This window comes from Eulemur rufifrons, chromosome 19 (genome assembly GCF_041146395.1).
Source record: "Eulemur rufifrons isolate Redbay chromosome 19, OSU_ERuf_1, whole genome shotgun sequence".
Lineage (NCBI taxonomy): Eukaryota > Metazoa > Chordata > Mammalia > Primates > Lemuridae > Eulemur > Eulemur rufifrons.
Window position 1 is genome coordinate 83,448,709 of NC_091001.1, and position 12,202 is coordinate 83,460,910.

At 35.3% G+C, this 12,202-nt stretch overlaps 2 protein-coding genes across 2 annotated transcripts in view; one reads left to right on the top strand and one right to left on the bottom strand.

Annotated features, from left to right (window-relative positions):
- Positions 1-12,202, top strand: part of LOC138399822 (large ribosomal subunit protein eL39-like) — a 196,972-nt gene that overhangs the window by 111,212 nt on the left and 73,558 nt on the right. The window lies entirely within an intron of this gene.
- EML4 (EMAP like 4) overlaps positions 1-12,202 on the bottom strand; it is a 150,258-nt gene that overhangs the window by 23,360 nt on the left and 114,696 nt on the right. Inside the window, exons 13-18 of the mRNA XM_069494487.1 lie at positions 11,905-12,039; positions 11,648-11,783; positions 6,483-6,634; positions 4,558-4,683; positions 4,342-4,473; positions 3,544-3,611 (exon numbers count right to left, since the gene is read on the bottom strand). Coding sequence (XP_069350588.1) covers positions 3,544-3,611; positions 4,342-4,473; positions 4,558-4,683; positions 6,483-6,634; positions 11,648-11,783; positions 11,905-12,039 — 749 coding nt within the window. The remainder of the gene's footprint in view (positions 1-3,543; positions 3,612-4,341; positions 4,474-4,557; positions 4,684-6,482; positions 6,635-11,647; positions 11,784-11,904; positions 12,040-12,202) is intronic.

Genomic DNA, 12,202 nt, shown 5'->3' on the forward strand with positions numbered 1-12,202 from the left:
AAAAAGAGAAAGTGGATCAGTTGCCTAGTGGTAGGGGGAAGTGGGCGGGGTAATGAGAAATGACTGTTAATGGGTATAGGACTTCTTTCTGGGTTAGTGAAAATGTTCTGAAATTAGACTCTGAGGATGGTTGCACAGCCCTACAAACTTACCAAAATTTGTAGAATTGTATACTTTAAATTGGTGAAATTTTTTTTGGAGATGGGGCCTCGTTATGTTGCCCAGGCTGGTCTCAAACACCTGGCCTCAAGCGATCCTCCTCCCTTGGCTTCCCAAAATACTGAGAATAATAGGCGTAAACCATTGTGCCTAGCCCTAAGTTAATGAATTTTATGTTATATGAATTGTATCTCAATAAAGTTGTTAAAAAGAATCCTCCCTGTGTTTGCTGGGCCAGGTGGTGTGCACCTGTAGTCCCAGCTGAGGTGGGAAGGGAGGATTGCTTGAGCCCAGGAGTTCAAATGCAGCTTGGGTAATGCTGCAAGATTTTATATACCTGTATCTGTATCTCTTTCCTATGTGAGCATTATGCATGTTAAAGAAGTACTATGTCCAACTAGGGCTATGCATTTATTTTTTTCCCTTAAAAACTACATTAGTAATACATTCTTTTAAAATAATTGTACTTGTCACTATGATAATTTATTCATACTTGTGCTTACTCTTTGGCTATATGAAGTAGAAGGTAACTAGATCTGGACACAAAGATATCTTTCAAGTTTTTACTGGTCATGTTTTTTGCATCATACATAATTTAGACATGTATTGCATTTTACTAAAAAACATCCCTAGCCCTAAGAATGACTTTTTTCAGGGTTAGGGTCAGTGATAATAATCTGAATGGCTACATTAAAAATTTTCAGTTTTAGACAGTACAGGCAGGTATTCACAGACATAAGACAAAAATAAAAACAAATGAGAAAGTTCCCCAAGGATCAACAGAACCTAAGCAGATATGAACCCAAAGACAGGAGTTATGCACACAATGAACACTGACAACTATGAATGAACACTGACAACTACATTTCCCCTAATTCTAAGCAATCCCCATCTCCATACCAGACTGGACTGACTGCCAGCATTTCTTAGTATCACACATCATTCTCACTTATAAAGTGTTTTCTACTCCCAACTCCAGAAGGAAACAATTAGCTTAATTTTAGCTTAAGTTACTTAAATTGAGTGACTTTTCATTTTAAGCTTGTCAGTGATGACTTTACAGCTATGTAAATGTTACAAAGTAATTTCAGCGAGTTTAAATCAGACCAATTTTTCCTTAAAAACTGGGGCTCTGTACGTATGTATACATGGATGGAGGGTGTATGTTGCATACACACACCTCCCTCCATCCTGTCAGTGTGTTTCATGACTCAAACTGCTCTAGCCTTACACTCTATTTAGTGTTTAACTCCTTGTATATACAGTATGTGCTTTTAAAATATGTCAGCCAATGATTTAACCATCAAAGAGAAACCTTCCTTACAATATTTCTAAGGAATGCTAAAAACACAATAAGAACATCTCAAAGAGTATTGGAGGAGCACAGGTAAGAGACAAGCTTTGGAACCATACAGAACCTGAGTTCAAATCCCAGCTTAATTACAAGCGACTGAAACTTGATGGGTCTTGGTTTCCTGTCTATGCAATGGAGATGTTAATGAACACTTTGTAGAACGCTTGTGAAATTAAAAGTAATATATAAGAAGAATTTAGCCCAAGGTCTGTCGTCAGATACTGGATAAATGGTATTTATTATTTAGATGACCTGAGCATTTGTGATTATCTGTTTAGCTGCCAAAAATATAGATCTCAGGTAAATGCCTCTGTGGTTTTCTGAAAGCGAGATCAGCATCATGGCTCAGGTGGTTCCTATATGCTTAAGACCAGTTTTTTGAAGTTAAAAAAAAATAATTCCTCAAAATCCTACAACGTAACCTGTCATATGCTTTTCTATTTGGTCTAACTCTCAAATGCTTTTAAACCCCATAATAATCTTTTACTGACATGTGTTCTGGGGAAAATCTGATATGGTAAAGCCTTCTATATTTGTAAGTATTATCAAGTACTCTCCCAAGCAGCTTAATTCCAATATTCTCTTTTTTTTTTTTTGAGACAGAGTCTTGCTCTGTTGCCTGGGCTAGAGTGCCGTGGTGTTAGCCTAGCTCACAGCAACCTCAATCTCCTGGGCTCAAGCAATCCTCCTGCCTCAGCCTCCCAAGTAGCTGGGACTACAGGTGCGCACCACACACCCAGCTAATTTTCTCTATTTTTGGTAGAGATGGGGTCTCAGTCTTGCTCAGACTGGTCTCAAACTCCTGACTTCAAGCGATCCTCCTACCGTGGCTTCCCAGGGTGCTAAGATTATAGGCGTGAGCCACCGTGCCCGGCCCTGATAAATATTTTTTCAGAACCAAATAGTATCTCTAGTTATATATCAACAATTCAATTATCTTTACTTTAGAGATCTGTTTTTCCATAATTCTGAAAGATTTTGCAGCCCTACATGAGAAGGAATTTGAATGCTTTCACATTGCAGAGGTATTAATTTGTATCTAACAACTAGAGGGAAAAAAGAAACCTCTACATGCTACAAAAAAATTCTAAATAACTGTATTTAGTTAGAATTGAATTGGTTGATTTGGAATATTTAAGTCACATAAAAATGATATTTATATAAGTGTGTTCACAGTAATTTCACCCCATGAAGAATAAGCATTCCACATTTTTTAAGTGGGTTTAATTTAGGAAAAATAACTTCATATTTTTCCCCTGCCTCCTTATAAAAGACATTGTGATGAAGGCTACCTACTAGCAGAGGCAATAAACAGAAGTCAATTAAAAATATACAGATAATAAACATATGTTACTTAACCCTGGAAATGTACTATACAGGGTAAGACAAGTCATTGATGATTTCAGGAAATATACCTTTATTATGTACACGTGTAGCATTCAAAAAAGACAGGACAGCAAAAGCTACAACATAAACAACTTATAAATTATCAACTGGATTATATCAGCTTCAAATTCCTTCTCTGCATAAAAGACAATAAGGAGAGAAATTTTCTCATACTTCTAATTTCACAAATGAAAGTCAAGTCTGCTAACTGTCCCTTCTCAATGAAGCCTCCTGACTACCCTACCCATTAGTCTGCAACTATGCCCTCTCCCAATCCCCCCCTTCCTATTCCCTATTCTCCCTCCCCTCACATGGCTCTTAACATTTTCTAACATAATTAGTTACAGTGTTTATTTTTATTCTGCTTCCACTCCTGGTACACACTAAAATGTGGGCTCCACAAGAGCAGGAATTTTGTTTTGCTCTCTGATGTATTCTGAATGCCCACAACAGTATTTAACAAATGGCAGGCGCTCAATAAATAATTACTAAATGATTAAATGAGTATATATAACAGATAGAGCAACAAGCATATTAGTATGCTATTTAAGAGATTAATTCTCCAGATCAGGTTGAGAACATTCCTGAGTAACGGTTTAAACATCCCACAATTTCAGATTACTCAGCTCACTTAAAGACCCTACCTGCCTGAGTGCGTTCCTATGGCCACCACTGTGCCACTTGGATGAAAATCTGCACAGTGTCCTGGTTCCTAGAAGAGAGACAGACAGCTGTTGGGGAGTACATGAGAAAGTCTCCCTAGATCTATGGGGACAGTAACAAAAACACATGTGAAAATAACTTCTATCATATAAACATGGAATTCTGATGAACTTTATTGTAGCCAATGAGAAATACCACATGGATATGAGAGGAAAAGGAATTTCAGAGCATGAAGGGGATATGCTGGCAGAGGGGTGAGGGAAAAGGACAACCAGCTTGTGGACAGGCAGTGGAACAATAAGGATAATAACAACAAACATTTGTACAGTTCTTTAGAGTCTGCAAAGAACTTGTATACACCTTTTGGGCTAGAAAAGGTGGATATCTTGGGGGGGTAGGGAGGAAATACAGTAAAAGATCACTCAAAAGAAGATAGTAGAGTCTGTTAGTGAGCAGCACTTATGGAATGCAACTGCAACACCCTCAGAGGCCCAAATATTCTAATAATTAGTGCTCCATAAATATATGAAATCTTAAAGATTTTTACTGCTGAAACTGACAGAAAAATTGAGTTCTGACCCTGCTAATTTGCTTCTTTAAAGTGGGTTCATTTTATACTTTGAGACTAATCATTCCCCTCTTCTCCCCAGCCCCTTCACTAAACCATATATAAACACTTGGTTTAAACCAATGCTTAGTCTTGTTTCTTTTGCTGCTCCTGACTGTCAGTGTGAAGAGTTTCTGTGGGGAGATTATTAATCACATCTTGCTTCACTCACATCTACGAGCCTGGTCCATTCCAGCCTGTGTTCCACTGAGTTCCACATGCACACCTGCCTGTCCTGAGCACATGTCAAGAGCAAATCTTTGAAGGGATGCGTGGCAAGACCCCAAAGCTCATCTGTATGACCCTGAAAATGAAAGACATTCCTTGTTATAAAAACCAAAGGGTACCATCAAAAATAATCAGTTAATAATTATCAGTAATAGCTTACCTGTACTTCTATTTGGAAGCCATCATTAAATGTTCCCCGTAAAATAAAGTTTCGTGATGTGCCTACTAAAAATTGATCTGCCTTTCCTTCTGCTACAGCTCTTATTGTGCCATATTGATCAGGAACCTAAAAAAAATAAATTTTCAAAGTCATCATATACACAGTAGCATGCATTAATTACTATCCGAAATTGCATTTATGGCTGTAAGCAATTATGGAGTAATAAGAAACAGAATTCTAAATTTGAAGATAATAGGGTAAACTCAATTACATTTTATTACATATAAGTCATAATGCATTATTATCATTCTTTCTGTGACTTAATTTTAAATTTATATATATATGTGTGTGTATATATATATATGTATATTATAGAGACAGGGTCTCACTATGTTACTCAGACTGGATTAAAACTCTTAAATTTACATTTTATATGATTTTAAGAGTTAAGGGTTAAGAGTAGGGAAAGGAGTAAGTTCTATTACATCACATGAAGAATGTGGTCTGATTTTGTTACTTACTAGTTATATGGCTTTGGATAAGTCACTTAGCCTAAGAAAAATTTCTTTATCTGTAATATGGGGATAATAATACATGTTCTACCTACTCTTGATTGTTGTAAGGATCAAAATATAAAAATGTTTTCACCAGAAAGAAATGACAAATGACAAATGAGGCGATAGATACACTAACTACCCTGACTGGATCATTACACAACATATGTATGTATGGAAACATCAAATTATATCCCATAAATACGTGTAATTACAATATGTCAAAGAAAAAAATTAAAAAATGTAAAATTTCTTAATAAACTAAAAGACACTATATTGTAAAGTATTATAAGTAATAGGACTTCTTGGGAGATCAATTTCATTTAATGCACTACCTGGAACATTCTCTGTGAATGTTATATTAATATTATAATAATACCAAAGAATGATTTTTTTCTGAAATAATGCAATTCTTTTTCCTTTATAAAGTGGGATCTAAAATGACTCCTAAAAATATAAAGAATTGAATTCTAAGAGTAATCCAAATTTGTTAGAAATGGAAAAGGAGGGAGAGTGAACTAGATTTGTATACCTTTTGATTACAAAGGATATGAGTTATCTGTGAAGAAAAGAAATAGTACTGGAACTGGCATTTCCACTATGAACTTAAAGTTGTGATTAAGCAACTCTTTGTTATCTATCTTCTTGGAAATAAAAGCCAAGAGCAGTACTATCAGGATCCTCTTCTTTAGAGAAGACTTTGTCTGGAAAGCATGTTATGTGTAGAAAAAACACTGAGCATAAGTCCAAAATTTAAATCATCAAAAAACAGAAGCTATATTAAACTCTGTGAGATTTGCTCTTGTTTTACAATCATTTATCTAAAATATTATTCTTAACCATTTCACTTCTTGAGACCTCAATTCAAGTAGCAAACTTTCACTAAGCACATAATTAACACTTGTCAGGTTTTCTAGATACACTTGGTCAATGCCATGAAGCAGACACATACACATAGAATTAGTGATTATTTTTAAGTGCACTGTTTTAAAAACTGTTTACAAGTTTTAAAATTGAACTGGTCATTTTGAATATCCTGGACTTGGATATAGCATTCCATGAATGAATGCTGAATTTTATGTTTGTATGGTTGTATTTTTGGATCACTAAAAAAGTCTCAGAAATAAATAAGCAAATTAATTGTTCTGTCTAATCTTTTTAATTTTCAAATTATTTTGTTTAATGAATGGTCCTTTTGTGTTTTTTGAACAAAGTTATCCTAAAGGCAATAACAAATTCCTTTCTATGAAGAGGGTATGAAATTATAAGAATGTACACTGGTTTCACAGAAAAGTGTAAGTTATCTTAATGTGGGACAAAATACATGCATTAAGAGGATTTAATATTTTTATATTCCGTTTCCATCCTTACCTCTATTTCTCTTTCAGGATTCAGATCATGATCCCATAGAACTATTTTCCTGTCTTTCCCTCCTCCAGTTAATAACATCCCATTTCTCATCTGACAAAGTGTGAACACACTGCCATCATGAGCTTTGATTTGTTTGCTGATTTGGTATACACCTAATATGATGAGGGAGAAATAAAAACACTAGTGATAACACTTTTCATCAGACTTTAGTGTCGTTTTCGAAAGAAAACTTCAGCAGAACTACAAAGTGAATAATCAGAAAGTTCATATAACTCAATAATCAAAAATTTATTTTCAGCAAGTCTTCTGCAAGGCAGTTAGTGAAGCTTAAGATTTAATAAAATCTTTTGCATTTATGACAGTAATTTTTTACTCTGAAAATATTTCAAACATTTTCCTAACCAAAAAAAAGAAGCAAAGGGGTGAGATACTGACACATGCTATATTTTGCTAAGTGAAAGAAGCCAATCACAAAAGACCACATATTATATGATTACATTTATATGAAATGTCAAGAATAGGCAAATCCATAGAGACCAAAAGTAAATTAGTGGTTGTCTAGGAGTTGAGGGGAGGGAGGAATGGAAAGTGACTGCTAAGGGGTACAGGGTTTCTTTCTTGGAGTGATGAAAATGTTCTGAAGCTAGATAATGGTCATGGTTGCACAACTCTATGAATATACAAAAAAATCACTGAATTGCAAACTTTAAAAGGGTGAATTTTATGGTATGTGAATTACATTTCAATAAAGCTGTTGCACTGAGATTGTTTTTTTTTTACTCATCTATTTGAGCTGCCATTATAGTTAAAAAATTAACTAAAATTTGTAGGGCTTTCGCATCTTAAAAAAATTCAGCTACAGCTGACTATCTCATTGTGACAGTGTTAGTGGTACATATTCTAAATAGATAGGTATATTTGACAGGGAGAAAGGAAAGGACTTGCCTGATTTGAAGGACAGCTTGCCTGATTCAACGGAGCTGGGAGTAGAACTCCAGTGAACTTGCTATTCAGGTCAATTGCCTTCACTCACCTCAACACTCATCGCCTAGAAATACTTTAAGCATTGAACGACAAAATTGTGTTTGGTGGGATAGCCAATTATCTATCACTGCTCTGATGTGACCAAGAGAAAGGACATCTGAGAGATGTAAATTTCATGAGAGTATTGCTGGCTTTACTTGTGTATTAAAAATAGAAAAAAGTAAATTTAGAGCTTATTTCCCCACGCACAAACTAGTAAGAGTAGCCTGAAAGCATCATGTAAAAAATTGCAAAAAGCAGAGGTATGGAGTTTCAGAGTTCTCCATAAGAATGTAAGAAAATGAAAAAAATTTTTCTGATCTTAATTCAGCCTTCCATATCTCTAAATATGACAAACTTTGTTAAACACTTCAGATCCTCCCAGAATGATGGGATGTTAGAAAATAAAACTGAAGAAAAAAGTGCTTCTTTAGGAATAAAAATACTCTACATAGTGATCAACTCAGTGAGATATGAATTCCCACCCTCCTCCTCTAACCTCTGAAAAGTTATTTCCCAAGGATGACCTAATATCAATTTAGTTAAAAAAATTCAGTGATTCAAATTTAAACAAATTACCAAAGTTTTGTCTATATACTATTTACCTATAAAACAAATTGATAGCCAAAGATTTCTTTCTTAGGAGCCTGTATTTCTGACACTCCAGTTTAAGCCAAATAATATTTGAAATATCTGCCAAGAAAAGTAATTATCCTTGGATTAAAAAACCGACTCTACCTCCAAGCTTACTCACATGGCAAAGTCTATCCAAACTTAACCGCATCTCTCCCCCTTTCTTCTCATCTCTGACAGAAACAAAGATTTCATAAAAAGCAAGTTTACATTACCTGCCAAATAAAGATGTTTGGAAGACTTTCTGTCCCTGTTTAACTATATGATCAAATATGAGGGAGATTTTGAAATTTATGTTGTATTCTTAGCAGCTGGGCCCATGCTGATGATTTAGAGAGTAGGTAAAATGTCGGCGTTCCTTAAAGGAACTTGACAAAGATTTAAGAATAGAGATCACTTTAATAGTGCTGAATATATTCTCAACTTCCACTCCCCAACTTAGTAAGATTATGAATTCCTTCATATAAGGAAAGTTTTGATGGCCAGGTGCAGTGGCTCACACCTATAATCCTAGCACTTTGGGCGGCTGTGGCAGGAGGATTGCTTGAGGCCAGGAGTTCGAGACCAGCCTGAGCAAGAGTAAGACCTGATCTCTAAAAAAAATAAAGAAAGAAAGAAAGAGAGAGAGAGAAAGAGAGAGAGAAAAATTAGCTGGGCATGGTGGTGCCCATAGTAGTCCCAGATACTCGGGAGGCTGAGGCAAGAGGATCACTTGAGCCCAGGAGTTTGAGGTTGCAGTGAGCTATGATGATGCCACTGCACTCTAACTCAGGGGACAGAGCAAGACTGTCTCAAAAAAAAAATTGAACTATTTTATATAGGTAAGAAATAAATAACAAATACCTCATACCAACTGAAGAAATAAAAAATACTAATTACCTGTTAATTTACATTTAAGGAAAAAATGATTTGGGAGCCAAGAAGAATATATACAGAGAGTTTATGAGGCATACAAAATACAGTTTTGGTTATTGTTTCCTATTTACTAGAGTAAAAGCATTAGCTATGGAATTGTATTTCTGCCATCCAAAAATGTCCCTTTATCAGACATGATGTCACATACACTTGAATTTTGACTGGTAAGACTGCCACTGGTGCAGAAATGTCATACGTGGGAATATGCAAACTGGATCTACTGAAATTTGGGGACAAGAATTAAAAAATGGAAAGTGTGGGCATCTGTGCTGGTCTGGACTTGCACATTTATTTCACTGCACACACCAAATCCTTCACAGCCAATAGAAAACCCCAAATATACAGAAAAAAAGAAAATTCTTAGCAACTTTGCCCATAATAGGGTCAGTCATGTAGCAGAGTACAACACAGGCCACTTCATTTGCCCAGCAATCTGTAAGATTAGATTTCCTGTTTCCTGTTTGTACATAGGCAAATTTTCTCTGCACAGAGGCCCAACCCAAAATTTTTCAGACAAAAACCAAAATAAAAACCTCTGAACCTCTCCCTGCCCCTGACCTGAACACAAATACCAAGGCTAATGAAGGACACATTTATACCTAAATTCTGCTCAGTGTCAGAGGATATGTTGAACAGTAAGTCAGTGTTTTGATATACTATTGTTCTTGGCATTTCTGAGAACAAACCAATGTGCCCAGGAGAAAAAAAAAGAGAGAGAAAAAATAAAAATGAGTAAGAGAAATAAGGTAGTCAGTAATACTATTCTTCTAATTTTCTTTTTTCTTAAGAACCCTCAACCCATTGCCATCCTTCTCATATGTGAATTTTGAACCTAAATTAAATGAAAGAGGCTAAGAATGCAAGGCCAATGATTGAGAGTCAATGGCAATACAATTTAAGGCTTTTTTTTTTTTTTAACTTCTGACTATGTCTAATTCAATTCAACTGCCAAGCTTAGAAATTCAGGTGAATGTATTTGAAAAACATCAATTAAACCATTACTTTAGTACAGATAATCCCCGACTTAGGATGGTTCAATTTATTTTTTGGCTTTATGATAGATTTATTGGGACATAACTCCATCCTAAATTGAGGAGCACCTGGACTTTATGATGGGCTCATACAAATGTAACTGCATCGCAAGTTGAGGAGCATCTGGACTTATGAGGGTTCGACTTAGAATTTCTCAAAGTTACAATGCATTTGTTGGGGTATTAAATGCACTTTCAACTTAAGATATTTTCAATTTACAAAGGGTTCATCAGGACATAATCCCATCAGAAGTTGAGAAGCATCTATATATATCTACTAAAAAATATAGTATAAAAATCTGTACAATCATAAAATAATTATAATGTTAAACTCCACATTTCAATGAAAACAGTGTTTTAATCAATACCACTCAACTATTACTCCTAAACTGACACCCAAAAGAAAGATTAAAATCTCTTAAAAAGATGCCTGACAAATAGTTTTCAAACAGCTAGTACCAAATGCCAGATATTGTGCTAGTCCTGGGAAAGTTTATTGGGGAAGACAGATATGTAAATTGGGTCTTTCTTTCTGAGCAGGGGAACAGAGACTCCCTTATTCATAAATCACTTAGGGCAATTTCCATGGTCTGATGCAAGGACTCCAGAAAGACAGAGATAAGGAGTTGTTTGAGTGTGTTTAGGTGAAGTGGATGAACTAGAGAAAGGACCTGTTGCTCTGCCAGTCTCCAGGGGAAGTATCTCAGGAACTTCAGGTTGGTTCATCATCATCTCCTTTCTCTTTCTGTTTTAGGTGGAATCTCAGGGATTGACTGGCCTAACTAGTTCTACTTCTACTGCTCTCTCTGCTCCTGGCCCACTGGTTTTAGAACTAGGTCTCCGATTTTTCTCCCATTACCTTCTACTTTGAAGAAAGTACATGGTACTCTGAACATTTTTCAAAGTTTGATTGCTCTTAAACAGTAAGGAAAAATGGGGTTGAAAAAAGGTTATTTTCAATGCTCTTCTTCTAATTTTTTCATTTACCATAGGAAAAGGCAAAATGAACCTGTATATTTGGATACAAATGGAACTTAAAAATAAAAAATATGTATCTGTATTTTTGAGGAAAATTGATCTGAGGTAAAGAGGAATGAATGCTAAGGACCACTACTGGGGCCAGGAAGAGAAGCTAAAGTGAGAAAAAGAAAACGAAGAAGGGGACTGAACTCTGAGTTTGTTCCTTTACCCTCCCACCTCCCATTTTATCACATGGCAATGTATTCTGCTTTCACAGATATCCCAGAACCAGCTCAGTAGACAGCCTTTATACTTTTTAAAACTAACACATATCAGTACCATTTCTAATTATTTTGTATTAACTTCTTAAAGAGAAAGGTTCAGTATAGTCAAATGTAGGTTATATATGCTTAATAAGTAACTGGGTAAGTAATTCCATATAAAAAAAAGATCATTATGAAGAACTTTAAAAATCCAAGTTCTGCTGGTGAATCCCACATTGTTCCACAGCAGCTCTTTCTCTCCTGGTCTGGGTAAGAGATGGGACTGCAAGAGTACTATGTGAGAATTATAAGGAGTGAGTTTAGTATGAGAACACTGTACCTTTAGGTCCTTTCCCAGGTGGGGGCTCTACAGTAGTTTTGCTCCATATAAGCATGACTCCACCTGAGTCTCCAGTAAGAACATCTCCATTCCCCAAGAATGCTAAACACTGCACAAATTTTGGTTTTTCATATTTCTATAATGAAACAATGAGAATTTTCAGTTTTCCCTCTGGTATGATGATTTTATTCTTACTCCACAATTAAAAACATTTAAGTTTTATACGCCTAATGAAGTTACAACATTCTGATTCTTACCCCAAAGATTCCCTGTTTTCTTGTTAGTGAATTGCCACTCCAGGTCCAGAAAAAAATATGAGATTTACCACATGTTATTATGGTATTTGCATCTGTTGGGTGGAATTCCACAGCTAAAACAACTTCATTTGTTGTCTATGAAAAGAGAAATAAAGCTTTAGATGAATGTATGTCCTTATCTCCATCAAGTATCAATCACAGCCAGTGACAATTAAAGAAGGAAAATTTTTGAGGAAATGCCTTTTTTTCGAAGATCTATTTCTCTGAAAAATATTAATAGATTTTTAGAATAATTAAA